Source organism: Platalea leucorodia, assembly GCF_965183815.1.
Source record: "Platalea leucorodia genome assembly, chromosome: 6".
Lineage (NCBI taxonomy): Eukaryota > Metazoa > Chordata > Aves > Pelecaniformes > Threskiornithidae > Platalea > Platalea leucorodia.
This window is the reverse complement of record NC_138828.1, coordinates 4,461,208-4,488,278: the sequence shown is the minus strand read 5'-3', so window position 1 is coordinate 4,488,278 and position 27,071 is coordinate 4,461,208. Positions and strand designations below refer to the sequence as shown.

The 27,071-nt window shown below is 41.1% G+C and overlaps 1 protein-coding gene across 1 annotated transcript in view; it reads right to left on the bottom strand.

The window, feature by feature from the left end:
* The window catches only part of UGT8 (UDP glycosyltransferase 8), a 46,753-nt gene that overhangs the window by 5,206 nt on the left and 14,476 nt on the right, over positions 1 to 27,071 (bottom strand). The window contains exons 2-4 of the mRNA XM_082316390.1: positions 20,953 to 21,776; positions 2,995 to 3,137; positions 332 to 408 (exon numbers count right to left, since the gene is read on the bottom strand). Of these exons, the coding sequence (XP_082172516.1) occupies positions 332 to 408; positions 2,995 to 3,137; positions 20,953 to 21,774 (1,042 nt within the window). The 5' untranslated portion in view covers positions 21,775 to 21,776. The remainder of the gene's footprint in view (positions 1 to 331; positions 409 to 2,994; positions 3,138 to 20,952; positions 21,777 to 27,071) is intronic.

The following is a 27,071-nucleotide window of genomic DNA, read 5'->3' as shown; positions in this document are numbered from 1 at the left end:
CTCAAACTGTATAGCTCCCATGGTATAGAAGACACTTAAAAAAAATTTCCCCATTTACTAGGCCAAATAGTCTCTGGAATAACTATGTCCTTCTCCACACAATTAACTTATGGAAAATATGGCATTAGTACCAGGGAAAGATAATTAGTATCAGAAAGGTGTTTGATTTTATCATCTTGAAATTCTGACTAATTCTATATTCTTGTTCTATGACTTCCATTACAGAAATTATCCTAGATGTACAGCGACTGCTAATTCAGTAGAATATGGTTGGAAGAGCAACCCGAACTTGAGTGAGAACAAGTGATATATGATCAAAATAGATACTCACCAAGGAGGTCATTTTGTGGTAACCATTCTATAAGCTTCGTATTGTTGCCTAAATTCCTTGGTTTGTTTCCTGAAAACCTAAAATAAAAATCAAATTGAAGCTGAGTTATCAAGACCTCCAAAAATCAATAAACTCAAACCAGGGAATCAAACCAAATGATCCATGAGCCCTAAGCAGATCTTCAGTTACATGGGGATGCTGTTTCCTCACTATTACAAGACAACAAAATAGGCTCAACCGAAATGCTGTAAATAGCTAATAACTTCCAACTGCATGTTTTCATCATTCAGTTTCCTTGCAACCTGGCTTGAAATGCAGTGTTTTCTGTTAACATAATGGCAACATAGTTCCTTCTCAAAGCACATATAGCTCTTACCACTGACCAGCAGGAGGTTTTATAACCTCCCTGTGGCTCCAAGGCCTTTGCTTTACTGAAAACTCTGGCTGGTACTAGATAAATAACTCCACCAAGAACATCCCATCAGCACACAAATAATAATCCCTACCATCAACACCAGGCATTCCCTTTCAGTTGGCCAGTCTCCTGTAGCTCTTGATAATTGACACCGTCTTATTTTAAAAAGAGTTACTAATACCAGGAAGGGAAAGGCTGACAGCTCGGGCAAGAAGCTACTGATGAAAAGTTTAGGATCAGACCAAGACAAGTGTATTTTTCTTACTTGCTCAGCTGCCTGAAACCCAATGGCAACATCTTTCTCACCTGAGGTTGCTGGAACAGTTTAGCCCATAAAATACAGGCTCAAAGTACAAACTGATTTACATATTAATGTTATATGCCATTAATATAGAAAGTTAAATATATTCTAAACAGAAAAGTAACAGGGGAAAAAATTACCAGTGACTACTAGAGGATAGAACTGTTTTGTGACAGCTCTATCAAACAACTTCAAAATATTCTGGTTATTAGGGAGCATTAGAACTATAACTTCATAAAGAATCACCTACATATTCCCAATTAAGCAAGCCATACATCTTTACAACTGGCTTGTACATTCTAGACATTGAAAAAAGCCTGTGTTATTTATGCCAACTTATATAAAAGCAAATAAACTGTTACTGGTTTTGGCTCTAACTAATCTCCATAATCAGAAGAGTATGAAGAACTACAAAGATTTTCTTGATTTGCCGGTGACGTAAGACTGCCAAGCAGCACTACCTTTCTCATTTTCAGAAATATCTAGTATAAAAACCACTTGCATCCAACACAGACCATAGGTCAATGATCTGAAGAACAAAAAAAATCAAAGTGAAGTTGGACTCAATTTCATATTTAGGTATTTAATTATGGATCTCAAATTCCCACTGAGGTGACAAAGCCACTTGCTCAGCTCTCCCAAAGACCATGTCTTACACCTAGTCCCAGGGACATATTCCCATTCCATAAATCATGATGGAAAGAAACAGCAGGTGGGTTCCCTTATCCAAAAAGCCATTCAGCAGATAATAGATTGCTGATAACAAAACCAGAACAGAAAAAGGCATAACAAAAGCACACTAGTAAGGAAATGCTACTGAGGAAAACTAAAAATTTTAAAAGGCGGCTTCAACTGAAATTGTTGCTTTCACATTAAAGAAGTTATCCCCAAGAAAAATCCATTAGAATTTCTTTATTTACTACAGAAAGTGGATGCTTCCTACAGAAAACCACTCCAGGGACAATGTGATAAAAGGATAAAACAAAAAAAAAAAAGCAGTAAGATCAACCAGGACTAATAATTAATTACAAGCCAAGTAGTGTTGCAGGCTTCCTAAGAAACAAACATATAGCAGCTCTACCCCAAAGAAAAACTGATGAGATCTTTACTAAAACTACCAAAGGTTCTGTGCCACAGCCTGAAGAATTTCCATTTTGCTGTTCAGTAGTGGGGTTCACTAATTACACACAGCAATGAAAACAGTCCCTAAGAGACAGCGAGGAACAGGATGCTAAATAGGCTGCTAATACAACTCCAAAAGTGCATCAAGTGCAGCAGTCAAATTGTAAGACACTGATTATTTGGAAACGAATGGTTCACATGAAATCCTCAATTATATTCCAGAGCGAAGCCCCATGTGAAGCAGAGCTGACTTAACAGTTCTTGGATTTTTACAGTAAGTTTAGAGAGCCACTCAAGATGTTTTGAGGCAAGAAAGCTTATTACTGGTTTTTATTCCCACAGATTTTTCTTCCTCCAATTTCTCACAGATAAAGACAAGTGAGAAGAGCAACTATGAAAGACTATTTACAGATAAAAGAGGAGAAGGAGTCCAAAAAAGAGAAGAAAATGAAAGATAAAGAGGAAAGAAAACCTAAGGTTAAATCAGCAAGATGTCATTCTTGCTCCCTATGGTGGCTTCTATCAAAAATTGTGACAGTATGTCACAAATGTTATGACCTCAGACTCTCTTCACTGTCCCCAATCCTTTTAGCATATAAACTCAGCATTGGAGTATAACCTATGCCTTCTTCTGCCACAAAAATCATTGTTCCTCCTTATTACCAGGGGACCGCAACTTTTTCACAAAGAGCATCTTTCAAAAGAGTCAGGCCCTCTGTGCCACCCAGACTGTCTATTTCAGCTTCCGCAACTCTAGATCAAGATGGCACAATAGGAAATGAGTATGCTTCAAATCACCCCAAGTACATCTATCATTGCACTTACCTCCAAATAACTCTCTGAGGCAGTCTCGCCAGAGCATGTGCTAACTTATTTGCTATATCTTCTGACAGGTATTTCACTCCAGCTCCAAACGAGACCAGGACAAAGCCATTTTCGTTAGCACCATTCACCCACGTCTGCAGATCCTGTTAAAGGGAAAATTTATACTGAGCACTGCAGAAGCATAGGTAAACCACAAAAACAGATTAAATAAACATTGCTTAGGAAGAACAGTTGTTGGTCCTGATGTTACCTCACAAGCCGAGTTTCAAAAGTCAAACATTTTAGAAGTTAGCAAGTACAATGACTCCATGATTGAGAATCCACGGTCCAGGCTACGAACAGCAAAATTCTTCTGGGTTTGTTTTAGCTTCCATATTAACAATCAGTTTCATAAGACAATTTGCCCTTTCTTAACTGATCAGTTGACACACATTCACATGTTCACACATTACATTTCTAACTCAGCAAAATGTAAATAGCTCTATCTCATAGTATCAGCCTGGAAGTACAGCACAGGAAATACATGAGTGAGGTCTGGGACTCAGCTGTGTGATCTCTAGCCTTAAATAAAGTGAGAGTACTTCAAAAGGGTGGGTTTTCTTTCATTTATATAAAAACACTAAACACAACTTGAAAAAAGCCAGATCTTCAAAAAACACTTTCAGTTTCCACTGCTCCAATATTTCAAGGAGCAAGGAAAAACATTGCATCTGTATGGAAAGCACAGGGTGGACGTCCCTCTTTCTTGGACCTATGTACTTTATCTTACTTAGACCTAACTGCGTGCCTCTTCCACAGCAAGTTACCAGTATTACATTAAATATACACAAGTCTAACAAAGGCCAAAGCCCTTTACATCCTGAAGCTCATCCTCCTCCTGTAATTACTCCAAAATCAAGTCTCTTGCAACACAATTTTTGCTGACTCTCTTGATCCAAGGGCTGCCTCAACCTAGGCAAGGAAGGCAACGATGCCAAAAGCAGAGATCAGCAGTACTGCCCTGCTCCGAAGCACTCAAAGCAGAACATCAATCTCCTGGGGGCAACCTGACAGCCACGCTGTGAGATTCAAGTTTGGAGGCAGCAGCTTTTACAGCAGGGCACCCTGTGACGCTGCTTCTGCAGCCGGGTCAGGTCTCCTGCACAGGGCTTTGGGGCTTTCACCAAGAGATGCTCAGCCCACACGTGGTCACCAGTGGGAGCACACCATGCACAACCACAGCTGGTCCAGGGTTTCACTGCACTAAACACCTCGGTGCCCTGGGTCCAGCCACAAGTAATTCCTTCACAGCTGATGCTTCAGGCAAGTCCCAGTTAAGTTGCAAAGGAGACCCGCAACATCCAAACCCTGGGGCTCACTTGGTGGAAACAGGGTTGGTGTCACTGACGACAAGGCAAGCCAGCAGATGCCACCACCAACTGCCACCAAGACAGCAGGGCTCTGCAGGGTCGGAGGAAAAACCATCCTAGCATACGAGAGAGTGCAGAGCTGCCAGCTAAACAAATCTTGGACACAAGAACGTCATTTGGCTTCGGGGAGGAAATGATGGAACAGAAATAGGTAAAAGCCTCAGTGTACCCTTTGCTTTTGGAAAGGTAGATTTAAATTCTATTTTTCCAATGCAACTGTTGGCAGTAGAAACTGAAAAAATTATACCACTGACATACAGATATGTCAGTCTGCCAAAGAATAACTTCTCTTTCCCAGGATACAGTTTAATCCTGGTCTCACCAAATTTAGGCATAAGCCTGCTCAACTCCAGTACAGCAATAGGAAGTGAGTAAAAGGAAAATTAAGAGCCCTGTTCACAATGCGCTTCTTGTGCTGGTAATAAATAGCAGGCCCGACAGTAATAGAGTAATGCTGTGCTATCGTATCTGAGCACAAAACCACAAAAGCCACCACAAAAAACAGCAGGCATAACGAAGACCTGCACATTACACTGGTGGCTGTACACTAGTCTCTGCTATGCAGCGGAAAAGGGATTTCCATTTTCTCTAGAATCCACACTTCATTTTTCTTCATCCTTTTCCAGCGCACTTTCTTCTCCATTTTTTTCTGTCTGTGGAGAGAGGGGGAAGAAGGGAAATGAGGGGAAGTGTCTGCGACCTGCCTTGAAGCTGAATCATTTATTATGAGCTGAACTTCTGACATGGAAGTTTCCAAGTGGTTTTGTGATTTATTTAAAGTTTGGCCTTGAATTTTACTTAAGGACCTAAGGCATGCTGCAAATGTAATTATATTATAGTCACTTTTACTTAGTGGTTCAACTAGTCACATCTTGACCTGTTTCCTATTTGTTGTTTAAAGCTAAATAGAAAATAATTTTGTGGGCTCCAGGACAAGCCATTCTGAAAAGCAATAAAGTACCATGCTGTAGAAGACAGCTCTCCGCCCATTTGTGACATTTGATCAAGCTATATTCTGAGAGCCAAAGTCACCTGTTACAAGGTGGTTTCCTTCCAACAACTGGAAGAAGCCCAACATTGACAGGCTCTGGTCTTCATAGGGGCACTTACCCACCCTGATACCTGCTGGAGGAGTAGAAACCTGGAGGTTTCTGGAGTGCCTTTTGATGACAACTCCATAACATAGGTGCTCAAGAAGCCAACAAGAGGAGAGACACTCTGCTGGACCTCGTACATGCAAACAAGGAAGACCTTGTCTGGGATGCAAAGGTCGGGGCAGCCTTGGCTGCAGTGACCATGAGATGGAGGAATTCAGGATACTGAGAGGACAAGGAAGACAACAGCAGCATCTCCTGGATGGAGGGAGACCTGGTGACAGAAAACACGGTAAAGGCCAAGGTACTTAATGCTTTCTTCAACACAGCCTTTACTGGTAAGGCTGACCTTCAGCCATCTGAGGTCCCTCAGACCAGAGGGAAAGTCTGTAGCAAAGACGACCTACCCTCAGTGGAAGATCAGGCTAGGCTACTTTTAATGATGAACTGGGCATACACAAGTATATGGGACCTGATAGGATGCACCCAGAAGTGCCAGTAGGTGACCAGGAGCTGGCCAGTATCACTGCAAGGCCACTCTTCACTATCTTTGAAAGGTCAGGCCAATTGGACAAGGTATCTGTGGACTGGGGCAGGGGGAAAGAAAAAGAAAAATCAATTGCCACTTGCATTTTCACAAAGAAGGATCCAGGGAATGGGCTGCTCAGCCTCACCTTAATCCCTGGAAGGTGACAGAGCAAATAATCATGGAGGTCATTTCCAAGCATATTAAGGACAACATGAATGGAGCAGTCAGCATGGATTTACGGAAGGAAAATCAGCTTGATCAACCTGATAGCCTTCTACAGTGAGAAAACTGGCTCGGTGAATGAGGTGAGAGCAGTGGATGTTATTTACCTTGAGCTGAGCAAGGCTTTCCTTACCTCCCACCACAGCCTCACAGACGAGCTGATGAGGTACTAGCTACACAAACGGACAGTGAGGAGGGACTGAGAACTGGCTAAACTGCAGGGCCCAAACAGTTGTGATCAGTGGCAAAGTCCAGCTGGAAGCATGTTTGCTTTTTAGTAAGGACAAAAACAGGACAGCTGGCACTACTACTCAAATATTTCTCATTCAGCCTCGGGAAGTCCTACCCATGAGTACTTACGCTTGGTCAGACACGCGGTTTCTGATCAGTCTGTTCTAGCTGAGGAATGGCTCCCAAGGCTACTGCTCTGGGCTTAATTAGCAATTCTGTGAGACTTGACAACTCTGATGTATTCGCACAATAATCATTATACATCATTATGTAAATATAGAGGAGGTATAAAATATTTCCTTATAATGGAATTTCTAAAATAGTATTCAAAATCCCCATGTATAGTAACAAATAGCTATTAAGTACTTAGAATTTTACGTAGAGGGAAAAAAGAAAGCACCTTTACTACATACCATGGAATTAGAATCACCCTACAAACAGGCTTTTGCATTTTATTGTTGTGCAACAGCAAAGCAACCTGCTTCATGTTATGACAGCTGATTTCATAGCCAAACCTCTGTAACCCTTCCCTTTGAAGGTAATCCCACTGCTTCAATGGAACATAGCACGTACAAAGGGGAACTTAAAATCTTGACAGGCAAGAACAGATCCTGCCATCAGGCTCAAAAGACAGGATTTGTTTGCCATATGAAATGGGATTACATTAAAAAAATCAGAATACAAACTGTTTTGTCTAAACTGAGGCTTATTATCTGAGTGCTCCCTCTCCTTACCCACTTCCTAAGCATGGCAACACACAAATGCACACTCACAAGCTCTCAAACTGGGATCCAAGCAACAGAAGTTTACGTGGAAAGCTTTTCATTAACTTCAGAAGTCAGGCATGCTTCCCCTACAGACAGGCCCACACAAGGAAGAGAAGAGAAGTGAGGTTTGCCCTGCTCCGAGTTGGTCAGGGGCAAATCAGCTCTGATCCAACAGGTACATAACGATTAACCACAAGTGCAACAGGCAGGGACTTAGCTCAGACAGAACAACTGCCTACTTGGCTACCATGGGCTTCCAGACCAGAGCCAGATGATGCCTGGCCAACCCAAATCAGAAGCAAAAGGAACTGAAGTTGTCCTCGAGGTTCCTTTTAGGATGCTACATTAGGAAGAATACGATTTTTATTCCTCACACAGTCAGGGTCAAAGCTGTCCTGTGCTAACCTTGAGAAGATCAGAAGAATTTCAACTCAGCCTGTTGTAATTTGAAATCAACCGAAAGGTTCTTTTTTTCCCCACTGAAATTATTTCTCCTGACAGCTTTTTAGTACAGACTTTTAAACTGAAGATCTAGCAAAACTGAATCCAAGTGAGTGGCATTCATAGGTCTTTGGTTGCAAGACAGATCCGAACGCCCTGGTACAAAGGGCCATGGCACAAAGGCTCAGTATTTCCTTGTACTTTCCTGTTCTTTATGTTGCATACAAGGTATAGAAGTAATACTCACAGTAGATAAAAGCAGGCTATGATGCTGGCACATGAAAGAGACTAAATACTTCCTCAGCATTATTACTATAGCTATGTATGTCACTTAATTAACACATATACATTCCTAAAGTAAACATTAGGAAGCACACCAGCGATTGGGATGCAGGACAAGCAGTACAAAACAGAGGCTTTGAGCAATTCTCACAAAACCTGAATTGTGGCAGAGAACACACTGATGCCACAGGACAATTTTGCTCCCCTACAATTTCAGCCTATCTAGCCACTATAGCCTTTAGTCACCTTCTTACCTTTCTATTCATTAAGGTCATATTAGCCCTAACACCCTAAGTACCAGTCTCAATGAAACTACCACTCCAACACCGTACACTAAAGTTTCACAGACACCTAGGCTCATCCACTACAAATTCACCCCTTATTCTTAAATCCACTTACACTTTTGACCTCCAGCACATTCTGTCTTCCCAATCTAATTACGCACCATATGAAAACACACCGAGTCAGGGTGAGTCATTAGAGCTGCCTTCATTAAAGGCAGCGCTCCCTGTTCGGGCAGCATTTTACAGCTCCTCACTGACAGAAAAGCAACCTCCTTTTGCTCAGTTTAAATAATGTTCAAGGTTCACTGTAAATTCAGTGTGATTTTTTTAATATAAGGAAAGGATACTTAATACTTGAAGTTACTATGTTTGATGTCTAAAACTACAGTAAAGGTCTGGGGAGGGGGGCTATTACATGACAACCTGCATTACTGAGCCTTCCTCAAACTCTTCAAACTTAACTGAACACTTAAGAAAGAAGGAAACACCTTTGACTTCTGCAGTTAATTCAAATTTTACATACACATTGTAGTGACAAGCACTTGTTTAAATGGTTCTCTTTCAGTGACTGTAACAGAGCACCTGATGACTTTTTTCCAAATTCAAGTATTTTCAGTTTTTGTTGTGTAGAAAGCAAAACTCTTGCCTCAATTACTTGGAGTCCTAGCATAGCCAGCAGATAACAGTTGCTTCACTGAGGGTACCCTGCAAACTTGACAAACTGACTTGGCTTTCCCCTTCCAAACCAGGAATCAAACATCAAACAATTTTAACTCCCAAGCCTTGATGTACTTGAAAGCAAAATTTTCAACAGAATTTCCAAAAAAACTTAGATCAGGCACTCACATAACTTGTAGTTGAAGAAGCATTAGAAATTTAATTATTCTTCTTTGTAAGGTCACACTGAAAACAAGCTGATATTACTGAAGTATTAAGCCAGAAACACAGGTGCACACTTGCCAAATTTTAAGACATTTAAACACAGCTGAAAAGTCTGGGATTGGAGAGGTATTTGCAAAAGTGATCTGAGTGAGGGAGGCTGTTTACTCCAGGCTATCTCAACAGTCAGTGGAGAGGCTCATCCAAAGGATAAGTCTGAGCACCTGCAGCTAGACACATCCCAGCTCTTCTTGCCCACTCCCATCTCCTCAGCAGGCACAGGATGACCCCAGATGAGGTTAGCCCACCTGAAAGACAGAACACCTGACAAGTCTGCTATAGCACATGTTCAGTTTCTGAACTGAATTGTGAACTATATTTTCTAATTGAATTTTGTTTTTCATCCAATTATAGCTTTATATACAACCCCAACAAAATATCACCTAATACAGACATTAATTAATTACCATTTTCACTTAAGTGATAAGAAAATTAACGCATGCTAAGGTATGAAATGCTTAAGGGAAACTCAATTACAACACTGTGCCAAACCCTGTCAGGCCTCTGCCTGTTTTCATGTTAACTTCTGTGCAAATGCATGTTCTTTGGGCAAAGTAGTAGAAGAGGAAGAGACTGAAACGATAAAATTCCTTTTGAAGCTCCCTACCTGTTCATTCAAATCTCTAGTTTCATTTATGTTGACTGACTGATCCTGGCACACCAATCCCAGAAGAGGTACCAATTCATCTTCGACCCTATTCCACATCAGATGCGCTTTCTAAACTCTTTTAATAAACGATAATTAAATGCACTTACAGGCCTCACAGAGGTATGGCACTTGCACAGATCAAGCAAAGGCAGTCAGAGCACTACTATGCCCTTCCTTACCCAGAGCTCCCACACAGCAGGGGACTGGCCTTGTGGCCATTTTACCCCTCTCGGAAGTTGCATGCTTGCTTTTAAAACACTGCATTAAGTTTGTCATATACACTGTTCAAAGGCTGCCTAAGCAGGCTTCATCTTCAACATGGGTAGTATTCATTGCAGTGCAAGCTTTGCACAGGAACAGACACTACAACCTTGCCTTACTCTCTTTTCCAAGTTTGGTTGCCTACGAGTAGCAATTTCTGCATGACATTACGTTACAGAAGAGTGAAAGGTTTTGAGCATGTACTGGTCTTTTACCAAGGATCTCCCTGTGCTTGGATATGGAGAATAAGCACTTATTGATCTATGCTGTACTATAGGTGTGAGGGGAGGAGGAGGAGGAATAAAAAAATAAAGCTTTTTACCATTCTCAGACAGGAATGCTATTGTGCCAACCCTACTATGTGAGCTTTGTTCTGTTTGATTTTCTAATTAGCTATTCTTAGCAGGCTTAGATGCTAAATGCACAGCTGTGACTATAGAGTGAGGACCCAGCTGGCAGTAACCAGTGGTGCCTAATACTGAGCTTTGTTTCAGATAAACAAAGTACACAAATACAAACATAACCGGGTTTAATACCCGAAGCTTTCCCTGTTCAGCTGCTCGATTCAAATGTGTAATAGCACAAATGTCTCTTCTTTGAATATGGTTGCAAACCACCATTCCCCAATGGAGAGCACAGGCATACTATGCAACTTTACTACAAAATGCTGCTCAGAGTGGACAAAACCAGATCTATTTCAAAATAAATAAATAAGAAGCCACATGAAGTGATCTTTAGAAAGGAGATACTCACTGATAAATAAACAGAAAGGTACACAGACCATTTTTATTAGTGTCCTAACTTCTCCGGCATTTTCTAAATAGTACTTCCCTCATGTGAAATATTTAAATGCTATATTAATACATTTTTAACCTCATTTCAAATTTTACTGAAAAACAATGTTTCAGCACAGGCATTTAAAGGTCATATAGATGCCATTATGTGGCCATTACTATCACTGAACAGAGTCTTATCATATCATCTGAATCATATAAAAAAACCATGTCAGTCTACAGCAAACCCAGAGAAACACCATCCCTTTAGGCAAAGTATGCTGCTTGGATTTACTTGCCATGAGTTTCTAAATCAGTTTCCAACCAAAAATAGGGTTTGTTTTTTTTTTTTTTATTTGCTCTAACAAGCAAAGGACATGGGACACCACTGCAAATGCCCGACTGCACAGAGCAGAGGATGGCTCGCACCTCCCTGACTCAACACATCCAGCTGCCTTCTGCTGGCTCAGCCGAACATCTCCGCATCGGCTGGCGCATGTGTCACACTCTGAAGGTTATTTTTCCACTAACTAAATTCCTGCCTTTGAAAAGCAATGGCCACAAGGCAAATGTGCTCGTCCCATTTTATCAGGGTTGGTTCCTTTTCATATCAGGCTCAGTCAGTTCAATGAGCAGCCACTCCGCTTCCAAGCGGGACAAGATCCTTCCCCACCCCACCATTTCCCTCTGGGTTAATTGCAAGTTAATTGTTCTCTTTTCTCAGGTACAAGTTGCCACCAGCCACCAACCTCCTCTCTGTTACAAACTTGTAACTAAACATATATTTTTCTGGTCTCTCCTCTCCATTTATTCTCCTGTCTGAAGTCAAACCAACTTCTAAAAATGAAACAGAGAAGGTGGGGTATTTGTAAAGCCTCAGTAAATTTATATCTTGTCTTCCCTAGATATACTGATCTTGGCTGTCCTGCACCATATACTATTAAGATGCTGATAAATCTCATTCTGTTAATGAGATCTACCATACACAAAGCCCATGTGGTTAATATTCACATTATGTTTTCATATTTTGTAGTCTGCATTAGCATATAGAATAAGATAATTCCAAAACAATACTTTGTAGGCATGAAAAAAAGCATACTCAGATTATGGCATCAGACAAAATTCCCCTATTTTCTTGCTGGTTAAAGCCATGCTAACACTCTGTTGTGAAAGACCGGAACTGTTTTCTATTAGGACCCCAAGCACTACTAAGTGCACTGTCATCCCATGTTAATCTAACAATGCTGTTGATGAAGTGCTTCTTCAATAGTATTAGACACAGATTCAGCTCTGTTGAAATACAGACTTTTTCCTTTTATGTTTCTCACTAATTATTTTGTGTATATATATATACACACACACTCTGCATATTTGGCTTATCAAAATGCATTGGGGGGGGAAATGTTTTTAAAGCCTTATGAAGCTTTTCAATGTCTAAAATGTTGCATACTCCTGTCCCTGACCTCTACTGCCTTTTCCCATTTAATATCCAATACCAACAGAATGTTTAAGGCCATTTAACTTTAAAGAGGAATGAAATTCAGACTCAAAAACGCAGGCAAGAAATACAGTACCACAAGCCTTTGTCTTTTCTCCCCTATCTCAGCCGTCTCTAGAGTTACAGGCGTATCCAATAAAGCCTCCGAGAACACAGTCTCCCTAAAACTAGAGGTCGACCAGAAAACTGCCGCGCAAGTACTTCCCTGATGCAACATTCTCCGTCAAAAATTCATTACTCACTGGACCTTTGGCAAGCACCCTGGGAAAGCAACCTTGCCTTTCAAATGAATGGAAGATAGTCGAAAATAAGAGGCTTGCCCTTCAAGAGAGGTTATTAAAATCACTGCATAGAGTAGCAGGTGCAGCAGAGGTATCCTCAAATCCAGGATTCAAATTAGAAACCTTGTTGACATTACCCCAGAGGCAATATTCTGTTAAAAAATACAAAAAACCTCATTCACTTTGCTAAGCATGAAGCCCTGTCCTATAACTTGCAAGCATACATAGTAAAGTTTATGATTATTAAACATAAATACAAATGAAGGTTTTGCCAATCCTCCTACACTTTCAGTAACTGCATATGTAGTAGAAAAGCTGTACAAGTAACAGTTAAGAAAAGACAGTTTTAAGTATGGAGACCGTTTTTACTTACTCCTTCTATAGAAGATTGGGTCAAATTAAATTACAGCAAACACAGTAAGAAGAAAACTCAGAAGTAGTGAATTTTAACCCAGACCTCTGCATTACAGATACTCACAAATAGCCCCATCCATAAATCCACATTATAAATTAATTTAGGTGGGAACTTTTGGTTTTTGTTGTTCCAGTATGACACCTGTGCTCTGTGGATGGTCGGAGATACAATTCTAACCTGCAGCTTTGATTTAATAATGGCAAATTCTTCTTCATTTCCTCTTCAGATTAAAGAGCTTCTCTTTTTCCCTGGAGCTTACCTCCTCCCTTCTCTCTTTTTTTAATATTTATATATATACATGCATATATATGTATATACACAGATATACACAGACATAATATACATATTTTTATACAACATTTATGTATTTTAAACAGGCCATCAGTCATCACCCCTTCTTTAATAATCTTAAGATCAGCTGGCTTCTGAGCCTGTGTTGAAGTGATAAGGTCTCACATCCTTTAATAAGACCTTCCTAATCTCCCCTTCTGCTCCTCCACTTGGTTGGGGTCACCAGAAACTCAGAAACTCCTAGGAGGGCCCCATTTACATGTGTTTGTCCCCCCACCTTCATAGGAAAAGCAGAAAGAGAGACCAAGCACCACAGCAGCACTCGCTGAGCAATTCCCCGTTTTCACCTCTTCCAGGGCCCCTGCTCCCACTGGGTCTGGATGCAGGATGAATCCCCACAGCAGCTGCCAGGTATCCTGCCTCCACCTCCCCAGACCAGGGTTATCCGACCCTGGCACAGCATGCTGCCATGCAGCATCCCCTGGGTGGGCTGCATGCAGCCTGGGAAAAGTCCAGGAGATGCAATGGAGCTACAACCAGCAGCAGAACAGCAGGTGAAGGCTAATACTCAATTACAGAGGTGTACCACTGTGTTAAAAAAATAAATCTACTCAAAAGTCTTAAAAAATAAAATAAAAACATTAGGACAACATTGTTAATAACAAAACTTCTGATCAAGGTGCTGTTGTGACCTACAAGCAGCTCACTGTCAGGATATGAAAGGAGACTTTATTTCAGGTCATCTGTAAAGTAAATCCACTGAACCTGGGCACTGAAAAAAGTTACTGTACACCAGGTTTCAGCCAGACATGAATTGACTCCCTGAAACTATGATTCCCTTGAAGGCAAGCTTTTAACAAGAATAGCATTATTTGGAAGACAGATGCTTTTTTAGGCAGAGAAGCTGAAGATAAATTACTGATTTTCCCAGCACTCTTCAAAAGGTCAGGTAAGAGCTGCTTGAAGCCACACCATGGAAGAGGTTACATACCACCTTCTCTCAGCCACCAGCACCGAGGCAGGGAGCCAGGCACAGGACCATCCCTTCTCCTCCCCACCCGTCACATTCAGTTCTTCCTCAGAAGCCTCCATCCTCTCCTGGAGGCCCCTGCCACAGACACCTCGCCGCCCCAAACAACGGATGCTGTCTAACACTGACCCAGCCACAGGATATATAAATGCCCAAACAGATTATTAGCGAAACACGAATTATCCACTTCACTTAAATAACCTTTAAGCAGCTAGAACATTTGAAAAGAAACATTAGCTTGATTATTAGTTTTTTTCTCAAGTCAGTAATAATAATAATTAGGCTTGTTGCTCTTAAACATCAGCTTTGAACACATCCCAGTTTCCCAAATTAAAAGTATGCCTTTGGAAATAAGTTCTTATCTTCTGTTTCTCTACATAATGTTAGAAGTTATCCTACAACATGCTAGAGAAGTAGACCATGGAAAAAACACTAGCTCATTATTTGTCCTACATACAGGTCAGTCTTACAAATTTGCAAGTGACACTCACAGTTAAAGCACTGCACATTACCAAAGTCAGTAAGTCTTGTTGATTTGTGCATTCCAATGCAGAAATGATGAATTAGAATATTTAAAACCAGAAAACCTGTTTATGGTAGTAGCTTATATTAACCTGTTTGATTTTTTTGTAACTAAACAAATATAGTACAATAACTTCTGTTGCTTTTAGCTTTCATAACTTGACCTATGCAACATCCAAGGTCTGAAGCTTGCATTTTCCATTGCCAATAAACAAAAGTATTTGACCTGAATTAAAACCACCTCATGCTACCATCCATGAACCAAGTAAACTTGCTTTTTGATGGAAAGCACAGGCTTGCTGAAGAGGTTTGGTGTTCATTCATCAGATCGCTGGATGCCAGCTTACGTTTAGCATGTGTACTTGGAGGACCTGCCTTCGTGACCAAGTTTTACTGGAGATACTTAACTGACTTCTGTAATCAGCCCTGCATCCTCTTCCCCTGTGTCTCACACTACACAGGTAGACGCTAAGCCACTTATCTTCCCAAATTTAAAATGCAGCAGTACAGCAGGAATAGACATGGTTCGTCAACCTAGCCATACTGGAGCATCTGAGACTGGAGACTATGGCAGTTTCATGACTGTGGGTACCTGAAGAGCTCAGGCAAGGCTTACTTGTGCAGCAAAAGATTAATTTTCGGGGTGAGGAAGAAACTGTATGCCCAAATATATTTCAGAGCCAAAATACATGATAATATGGTTCAGCACAGAATTTACACAGTGCCCCATAATCTCCATCATCCTTAAAAAGACTTTTTGCCTCCCCAGCTGACAATCACATGCATTTTAAAAACAACTCTAGAATTGCTTCACATCACCAGAAATTTACTGTCAAAAGTAGCTCTATAAGAGCTATTTCCCAGACTTAAAAACAAAATGATGGTGCTATGCCATGTGCAAAAATCTACTGCTACAGTCTGCAAGAGCTTATAGACAGTGTCCTTGAATTTGAATGAAGGAGAAAAATCTGATCTGAGGAATAAATATGTCTCTTTACTCTTCCACCTAATTTTAAAGCTAAATACCAGCATCAGCTAACACACACATAGTAAACACAACTGTCAGCAAGCCTCAGGAAAAAAAAATTTAGTGAGGATATTTCAAAGCCACCAATTTGTTACATAAATCTAGATCTATATAACAACAAGATTAGATAAGAGATCTACAGGGAGGAGTAAGTTACTGTAATTAATATTTGTTGACAGCTATGGCTGAAAGGACAGCTTCTACTTATGAAACGGTAACACCCTCCCTTGTAGCATAAGTTAAGTTTACTCAGGTACAGAAGAATTAAAAAAGTGAACTGTCATTTGTTTCTTTTCCTGTCAAAGATAAATGGCATTCAGTCCAAAGTACCAACTCAAGATCAGCATTGAAAAAAGCATAGTGTTACACAGAGGTAGTTATGAAACTTCAAAAACTGTACAGATATGAAAAAGAAGCATCAATTTACAAACTACAGGGTATGCGTCATTTTAGTTTGGGATCTTTTTTTGTAAACACTGACACAGATTATCTCAAGTACAACTGTATCCAAACTGCAGGATCCAACCTATGTCCCAAAGCACCTAAATCATCAGCTAGTTGATGGAAAGGAACCACTGTTCAGCTGCTTTTCTTGCAGCAAAGATGCCTGCTCATTTCAACTGCCCTCTGCCCCCTCCTCACCAGGGCCCAGGTATTTCTTAAGGCAGCTGCTTGTAGCACCCCATCAGGTTTCTACCCTGATTCAAGGGCATATCTTATCAGGCTGATTAATGCCTAACTACATAACAACCTAGTCACAGGATAGATATGCCACAGCAGAGGTTTCCCCATTGTTTCTTAAAGTGTATGTTACTCCTAAAAGCCAGCTTCATTCAGCTTCACAAGATCCCTCCAGAGAAGTGTAATAAGGAGGAGGCAGAGGAGACTTTTGCTTCCCTAATGGCCACTGACAGTTAGCTGGAAAATAATGCCAGGTAACACCGTACACTTAATAGTTTAAGTCAGCAATGACCTTAAAGACTTGATATTTGGTCTGTCTCTAGCTTTTGATCTTTTAAGGCTAATTCTGCTCGCACTGTCCTCTATGGAATTCAAAGTACATTCTTTTTGGAGTTAACTATACAAACTCTGGACTCTTTCCCACATGCATGTAAGATTTTTATTCACTTAACGGTAATGGGTGCAGCCACATTAACCATCTCCTAGTCTTTTACAGAGCACACTATTTATGGAAGAACCTTCTAAATCGATGCACTTTAACCAATGGAAGTAGCACATTAGCTACCACAGAAAACCATTTCTAACTGTGCCGTGTCTACTGCCTATACTGAGCTCTGCGAAGCAACCATCAGGCCTTCCACCACAATGAAATACAGTGACACAAGCTCTGCTCAGCTCCATCCACCTGCAGCAGGGATCAGAAGAGCAGAAGGGAGAAAACATGCCATCGTCTGGCATTTCAGTCACTGACTGACATCTCTGTAAAGGGCAAGACTAACCCTGCTATGCCGAGGAGAAAGCTCCCAGCTGCCCGCACCGTGCCGCAAGGCACTGCAGGAAGCTGGGCAGAGGGGTGACCTCCAAAGGACCCGCTGCTCTCCTCACCGGCTCTTGGCTCCTGCTCCTCGGCATGCTGATCACCGCAACCATGCTGAGGGACACTGCGTCAAGCCCAGACCAACATCGAGGAGCTGCTTTAGAATGAGAGCAAAAAGGAGGATTGGAGCCTGGTGAAGGCTTCCCAAGGCATCTGGGCAGGCTGCAACTCGAATACACATTTGCAGTTTGCGTACCACAGCCAGGTGCTGCACACTGCAGCCGTAATTGCTACAGAGCTCAGCAGCAGCTAAAAATCATGCCCACCACACGAGCTAACTGCATAATCAGCTACTGCTGGTTTCTGATCTGTGCCCAGCAGTTAAGGATACACCCTGGTAAGGCCAGTTCCCTTCACAGGTGACGTACGAGATGCATGGCTAAGACACAGTCCCTGCAGGGACTGCAGGCTGCCCCTACCTGAGCACCGTGCCAGCAAGGCAGGGCTCTGCATATACGCTGTGCACGTTTCAGCAGCTTGACTTTGGCTACGTCTATTGCGGTCCCCGACCTGAGCATCCCGCCACGAAGCACATCACTTAAAGCCCTCCAAAATGCCAAGCACTGCTACAGACCCTTATGTCTCCTAGCAGACACCAGCAAGCATTTGGTTTGCAGGTGAAATAAAGCTTCCAGCGTAACGACCTCCAAAAATCTAGTTTACCTGCACCAAAAATACTCTACAAAGGGAACCTGCATGCACTAAGTGGGAATGATTGGGGGACTCGGAAAACCTTTCCATTGCCCTGAGCCTAAATACTAACATAAATGGGACAGAGCAAATCAAGAGTCAGGTTTGTTTCCTCTCACACACACCAGTGCATTCCATGACACAGACATTCAGCACCCCCTGATATGTGCTACCTTTAAAAGTTGTGTTTTTTCTAACTTTTCTTCAAAGAAAGTTTAAGGAAAACACACAGTGCTGACTGAGCAACCACATCCCCTAGACTTAAACAACAGCCATGCCATAACAGTTTCAAAGGCCTTGACCTTTGTCTCCTCTTTGATTGTTTAATTATTACTCTCTACCTTTTCTTTTTAAGATATTACTTATAAGCAGAAAAGTAGAGCTTTTCAGTTATGTGTAAGTATTCCGATTTGGTTAAACAAACTACTTCTTCCCCCCCCCCCCCTTTTTTTTTTGCTTCTGGCTTACCTTAATGCACCAGGCTAAAAGCTTCAGAAAATAAGTTAGCAAAGGTACAGCAATCAGAGATGCAGCAATAGCTGAAAACAGTTGCAGCACTAGCATCCAATTTTATTCTACCAGAATAAAGCAATAGTCATGAATGTTACCTAACTGTTCAGTAGAAACAAGCTGCCCAATAATTTACCTACAATACATACCACAGTGGATTATGTGTAACAGGTTAGGCATGGACAAATTATATGATAAAAGATGAACACACTGTCTCTCTCACATTCAATCAAATCCTGTGCTTAGACCATTGTAAGAATGAATTACCCAGTGAAACTGAAGAGACAGTAAATAATGTCTCAGTTCACAAATAACTACAGGGTTTTTCCCCCCCCTCTGCAGTAAGTATTGCCAGCATGTACTCTACCTACAGGTCACTGTCAGTCTGGTTGTATTAAACATTTTAGTTAACATTCCACTTTCTTGCATCTTAAGATGTTTTAACGGGTTAACATCTGTGTTTCCAGAGTAAATTTAGAAAGCACACAAAAATATATTCTCAAAAGGCTCCAAATATATATATTTATATATGTGTGTACAAATACATCTCTATATCTAGACACACACACATCCCTATAGCACAACACTGAAAGAAAACTGCTCCTTTCATTTTCTTCCACTCCATTTTATAGCAAAGAAGGTATCTGCTTTTGAGGACAGTTAACTTTTTACCCTAAAGACCAATCTACAGAGACAAAAAATAGATAATGTTGATGTAGTCTCCAAGTTTATCATGCAAAGACATTTTTCTTCTTACAGAAAAATAAAATATGCGTTTGTAAAGTGAAGAGCTGAAGCTCAATCCAGCCAGCAAGGTTTTCCTGGAGGAAACAGGGCTGAACTTGGTTTAGAGAGCACAGGGCTACCTTTAGTCTGCTTTCTCAGGATCTCCACACACTTTCTAAACACAGACACATCAATGTACACACAGGAAGAACCAGTTAGAAGCAGCACTGTTATGGTCACCCACGATGACACCTTGGAGAACTGACATGACTATATGTTGGGATATAACCACTAGCATTTTCAGAGTGAGATGCAAGTGCCTGCCTTCATTCAGCTCAGATGCATTTAAAAGTTGAACGGGGCAGGAAAAAAAAGATGAGGGAATTGGCTCAGTGCTCCACATCCTGCAGCCCAAATCAGAGAATTTTCTCATGTATTCTGACTTGGTGAAAAAAGGTACTGCTAAGTCAAGACACTACCAACAGTGCAAAGAATAAAGAAAACCACAAAACAAAAAAACTCCAGCCTTCCACAACCAATTTTCAGGCTAAAACAAATGAAAAGTGGGCCTGGCAATTTTCATTGTAAAAGCAAAGGCTGAACAAGGCATTTTTAGAACCAAATTGTGGAGCGCTGCAGGTCTACCTACCTATTTATCACCCAGCCAGAAGCATCCATTAATAATTATCTCCAACTCAAGATCTATTTGTTTATGTATACATAAATAGAAGTGTAAATGACATGGTTTTCTGTGAAATTTTGTTTTGCCTGTCATTTACCATTGTGCTGCTGAACAGAGGCATTCTTGGATATCCGGTATCAAAGATCACACAGTACGCTGAAGTAATCAAACTTAATCATTAATCCGTGCAGCCAGAATTTCTGGAATCAATCCAGTCACTATCACTATTTCAGTCTGAAGTTCAGTACCTGATGGCTAGGAAGTGTGGAATGAAAATTCATACCCAAGTACAGTAGTGGTGCCATTTATGTCAACTCACATCATCTCCATTTTCTGGCCTATACACAGTTTCTTCATGTTTATATACACCTAGCTTTAAAGACATTTTTACTTATCAAACCAAGGGAAGCAAACGCTCCATAAAACCACTAATACCATGAAATTAGATAGCATAACCTATCAGCAGGCTTCTTTAAGCATAAGCAGTATTCATCCGTTCTCCCTTCTTCCCATTTTAACCCACACTTGGTTAGAAGCTACAGATGTCGTTTCCAAGATAGCATGCACTGGTTTTTCCTCTACTGTACCATTAAGCGCCTTACTCAAAAGCGAAATACTTCCTGCAACCACATAAAGATTCATTTTGATGAGTTTGTGTCCAACAGTTCCCCTCACCACCACCCCAAGCTACTTCCAGTGACTTCAAGGGTACATTTCTTCAAGCAAGAGACAAGACACTGGATCCCTTTTGAAAATTCATTTGAAATTCACTGCTTAAAAACTGCCACTCATCATATGAAGTCAAGCAGATACCACAGAAATTACTGTAAAGCTCAGCAAACCTTACTTCTGGCAGAGGGCTGGCTGGTTTGGTTAGGATTCCTCCCACATAAACAACATTGGGTAGCGTAGGTCTCGGAAACTCCAGTGCTACGTCAGTACAAAGCATCCACAGGCTGGATCCATGAACCAAGTCATACATGGACCGTTCTGGCAGAACCTTGTATTTCTGCATTATCCTTTCATATTTTGGCAGAACCAAAAAACTGACTCCAAATCTTGAAATAAGATAAACAACAGTATTTTTAATCCTCTCAAATAGGTTCATGTGATCTGTGAGCAGCGAGTTAAATTCTGGAACATAAGACAGGGGAGCTGGAGCACCCACTTCTGCTGGATACCAGAGGCCAGTGGAAAAGACGGCATATTTAACCCCTAAAAGATGAGCTATAACAAATCCACACATCTCATTGGGATCTACCAGGAGCAGGTCAAATTTTTCCTGTTTCAGGGCATGCATGAGGTTTCGGTTGCCAACGATCATGTCACAGTTCTTGGAATAGTGGTCCAGGATATCGAACAGTTCGAGGGCCGTCAGTCTCCCAGAGAAGATGCTCCTCATCTTGGACTGGAGAAAATCATCCGAGGTGCTGCTGTTAAAGATCCCTGGGTAGCGCTGAAGTCTGTAGTGATTAGATGGAGGAATCTCTCTGCCCTCAGAGAGGAGAAACACTGTCTGGTGACCTTGGTCATGCAAGGCTGAGGCCAGAGTCTTGAAAATATAAAGATGGCTTTCAAACATAATTGGCGGCACAACAACAATTTTGGCAGCCCTCGCTATCCCGACAGCACTCCACAGGAGAATGAAAGCTGGAGCGTACGGCTTCATAGCTGAAATGAGAAATAAAAGCATTACATCAACAGAAAACAGGTTTGTATGCTACACGGGAATTTAAAGGAGTTATTATGTAGCTGTCCCACGAAAGCTAATCACATCTCCCTATTTCAAAAACATCTTTGCAGTGGTCACAGGGAACAAGAGAGCCACTCAGCTTCAGAGCACATTTGGTAATGCTGGATTTCCAGCAAGGTCTGCCTTTTACCCTCCCCTCCCTTTCCATCTGGCATTAAGGGTAGACAAGATACTTCTTCCAACACAGATACCGAGATGGCACCTGCACTAAATGGCAGGAAAACCAACTGAGACAGCAAGGTTGGCACCCTCCATGGAGATACCGCGTGCACCGCTTCCGAATTATATATAGACACACCATCCAAGAGCTCTAAGTAAGAGCTTGAAGTCAGCTCAAAGCAAGATCCTACTACGTTTGGGATTACATTTAAAAGTACAACTGCATTATTGTCCTTGTAATGTATTAAGTGAATAAGAAAGACGCCAAGTTCAAAGACCCAAAGGCTAAAATCCTGTATTTATTCACACCTGAGACCCAAAGGACACACTGGTGATTTTCAGTGCATAGGATATAAGATTATTCTTCTATAAATACAATTCAGTCTTGCCCCTTCAACTAGAACTCCTAATATGTCCATTTTAATTTTATAGTTTGAGCACACCATACTTCACATTATTGTTAACATGGTTATGAGCACTTCTACTGCAAGGTCTTGCCTGATAGCCACCCACAGCTTTCAACCTGTCCTTCACATTGCAACTCTCTATTCTGATTTAAGGATAGCATTTTCTGCTGCTTTGTTTTCATATCAGCCAAAGGCAATAGAGAAGATTTTTCTTCCTCCTAAAAGGACATACAAATTCATGCAATGTTTTTCTTTAGTATCAACACTGATCAGACACATGGGGGTGGAAAGTCAAAATTGGGCAGGAAGATGAGAACCAACTTAACTACTTTGAGCTTTCAAAAATTACACTTTGTGTATGAGAACAAGTGAAACAATGGGAGTTAGTACTACATACGTGAACATTGCAACTTCCACTGAAGCACTTTTAGACGTACTTGACTCTGAATCTACTTAAATCAGGACTTGAGCATGCACTCAAGCACAAACTCTAAACTATGCCGAAAACCCCACTTCCGTCCTACACACACACACACATTTCCTGACAGTAGCAGGCTGCTGGGGAAAGGGAAAATACTCCCCCCCCCCCCCCCTTGTTTTGGCGAGTAAAGCCTATAAAACACTGTATGCACCAGATGAAAGCAAAGCGCATTAGAAGCACAGGAAGGGCATGTCAGAAAGCTCCTCAGTTACTTTAACTCTCCTAGGACAGAGAAACAAATGCAAGCCAAACCAAACAATCTGCTCTTTTCTCATGCCAAACCAATCCACGTGGAAACCCGAGTCTGTTGCAGTGTCCTTTATCAAAAAGCACAACAGAAGCAGATAACATTGCTACTCAGTCCTTGTTATCTCCTTACAGTGTAGTCTTACAACCTTCCAACAACTGATTGCTCAGGACTTTTTTCTTTAGATTTTTTTTCATGTTATGCAGATTACCAGCTCACCAACAGGGCATCTCATATTTGTATTGCTACTACATAATACTGAGCTTTCTGGATGATGCCCCAATTTTCTCCTACTCCAGCTTCTGCAAGTGGCTTGACTTTGAACCATTTATAAGCATGCACCAAGCCCAAGTGAAGCTGGAAAATCACTACAAGGTACATTGATCATTTAAATCAAGTTCCTTGTGTGAAAATTTTTCTTACTGATTTGAAACCTCCTCCACACTCGTCTTCAGAAGGTGTTAGCCACTGCCTAGGAGATTACCAACCATCACTTAGAGAACTCTACCCATTTTAAATTAATTACCACCAGCAGTAGTATGTGCACACGCACATATGTATGCACAAAAAAGTTGATTAGGGCAGATGCTTTTTTTGTGGGTTTTGCTTTTTTCTTTCCCAAGACACAGCCAACAGCATAAAGATGCACAGTAAAACCTTACGGTACCCATGGGCAAGTAATCATGAACTAAGACATGGAGAATTTATTGAGATCTCCACACCACCACCACATTCACAGGCTGACATAGTGTTCTGGGAAGTACTCAGAGGCTTCACTGTTTCTGGGCACAAAGCTCAGTTTTACAGAGATAACACTTCAGGGGAAGAGGGAGGAAATGACTTGCTGCAAATATTACCAGTAGTATGAGATCTTCCCTATACTGCACCATTGTCTGACATCAGGAGAGATCAGTTTCTTTTTTAAGCTGCTTCAGTTAGGGTGATGGGGATTACCCTAAAAGATCTCCTCCTCAGCAAATAGTAGTAGTTTAATTGAACTAAACAGCAATCCTATTCACTTTCCAAAGCATTCTTACTACTCAAGAAACAGCTTTCCTCCCAGCATGAAGGCCTGACCTGCCAGCAAGTGTAAGGTATTAAATTGCCTTTTTAGTTCAGTCCTTTGCTTTCACTGGAGGCTTCTAGAGAACCGCAGCACCCCACAGAGCTCAGCGGCCCTCCCAGAAGCTCCTGTTCAAAGGACATGCCAGCACTGAGCCCCGCTCACCATTCCACTTTGCTCCCACCCGTAAAACACAGGTTTCAAGCCGCAGCAGAGGGTTGTACAACTGCAGAAGTACACAGGCTTGGCATAGCATTCAATATTGGTACCAACAAGCCATGCTCAGCTATCTTCAACAGGGCCCCACTGGAGGATAACATTCATTAGGTAAGTGCGGTTTTAAAAAAAATAATTAAATAATGGTTCGTCATTAAAATATCCAAGAAAAATGATTAATCACACTTGGAAGTAACCCATTATTGATTACATCTCCCTATGCTATAAGCATTCCCACGGTATTAAGTTACTGCTCCTGTCAACAATAGCAGTGTTACAAAACCATGAATGGAGGTGTAGGATTGGGAAACTCAAACAGTTAACATTTCTATCAGTGGCATGAATCAAAGGTACCAGGAGCCTAAGGGCTAGTCATGATCCAGGCATTGCCAGGTGCAGGCATGCCAGCTGTACTTTTATCTCCTAACCCAATACAGGCCCAGAGCATAGCGCAGGAAGATACAATCCTTAGCCCTAAGGCCTATTTTCCTCAGCCAGGGTTACACACATGCCACCAAAAGCCATGGGAGCTACAGCTGTACTTCACTGGGATGATGACAGGACCACCCCACCACTTCCTATCCCCACCCTCACCAAACATCAACCTTTTAAGCAGAAATCACATTGGATATTTCACTCTTTATGAAGGTACTATAAAGCACTACCTACCCAATGTGAAAATCTGTCTATATAACTACAATCAATTTACTAAACATTAATTTTTCTCCTCTTGAGGTCTATCAGCATCAAGAGACAATACAACACACTTCACCAGGAGTCTGTAGCTTGCAGTATCTTCAGAACTGATAATACATTTTTGAGAAGTGATTATTTTTTTTATGCATTTTCAAAGCATCTTCCACAGGTACAGGAAGAAGTATGTACAGGATCTGCCAAGCCATAGAGAGATTAAACACGTGATGCTATTAGAGAAACAGAGATTAAACACATGATGCTATTAGAGAAATGCCAATTACATAGACATTTTTACTGAGAAAAATGGCCTTAATTTTATATTGAACTTTGGCAGGAACCTGCAGGATGAAGCCTCATCATTTCACCCCCTGGCCAGTCAGAAGCAGGGAGCTTGGAAGGTTTGTATTTAGCAGGAACAAGGGCAATATGTAACAGCACTATGTCATCACGAGCATAACTCCCATTTGGCAGACTGGGAGGGGGGAAGACATAGGTGGTCAGTACCATCAGTAGGGCAAAAACATAAAACTACACAAGCTCAGCTCCAGATGCCCCTTCACTCCAACCGTCCTCAGCAATGAACTCCTCCAGCACATCAGGCATTTCCACCAAGACAGGGAGAGCTGCGGAAGCTTGCCTATTTCAATGGGAATTTCTGATTCGGCTCATCCCCAAACAGAACGAGCAGCACCTAGGCAGAGGGGGCTTTACAGGGGCCAGGAAAATGAGGAGGTGGTGCTCGGCTGGAAGCCAGCTAATGAAAACCAGGGCACAAGGACTCTTCCCACTAACTTCCAGTCATATTCCAGGGGGGAACTCCCAGAATAAATCACTTGCCAAAAATAAATAAAAAGGATCAACGTCCAACACAACTGCTTTCTGTTTCTGAATACCAGGAGCATGAAAAAGAACTCTCAAGTGTGCTGACAGAAAAAAAAGAAAACCCAAAGCCAGAGGAGGATGCATTTCTTCAAGGTTGTTACCAATATAAAACCATTTCCTACCTCTATCTTAAGTACTTCTGCTTAGGATTTGCCTCCATTAAATAAGATGGTTTCAGTGTCTGAGCTGGTATATAACATCCTTTTATAATAGAGGGTGAAAAGAAAAATCCAAATTTTCTCAAGTTTCAGGAAAAAAAAGCACCAACACCCCACAAAATTACCACTGAACTGAAGCCATTACTACTTTCAGCCAAAAAGCCCTGAAAGCAATGGTATGGAGAAAAAAAAACAGATGCAGAGTGGCTTTGTATGAGTGAAACCAATTGCCAACTGCAAACAGTTCACCTATTGGAGTGCAGCAAGTTAAATATTAAAGAGGTTAAACATTAAACCTATACCAACAGCTTCTCATAATGACCTACATGTGTTTTTTTCAAATGAAAGAGAAAGTATGAGTTTTAAAGTGTGTTACAGAAAACCAAATACATCCACAGAGAACTGCTGGAGGGATCTTTTCAGCTGACCAAAACAGTCCTAAACACCTTTTTTTTAAGAAGTATTCATCCAGAAAGACCAAGCAGGATCTAGAAAAAGTGTGACTACACAAAAATTGGTGACTTTCAGAGGAGAAAAATAAGAAGGAAAATCCTTCCCCCCCATTGTTCACAAAGGCCTGACACTTGAAAATTGGGCAACATCGAAAGAAACTGAATGGCATTTACTTTTATATAAATTGTATGAAACTCTTATGTTTAAATTAATATTATAAAACTAAATACAGTTTATATTTCAACCTTAAAAAATGGTTTTAAAATAATGCCAATTATTAATTTATGTAACAGTCAATTACAGTACTGGAATACATACCAAAGATTAGATTTAATGCCAATCCTTAATAATCTGCTAATCACTCTATAATTAAAACTTTTAGGCATGTTTGGTGTTTTCTTCTGCTTTGTATCACTGGCTGTCTACCTACTATTTCTGAACCTCACAGAAG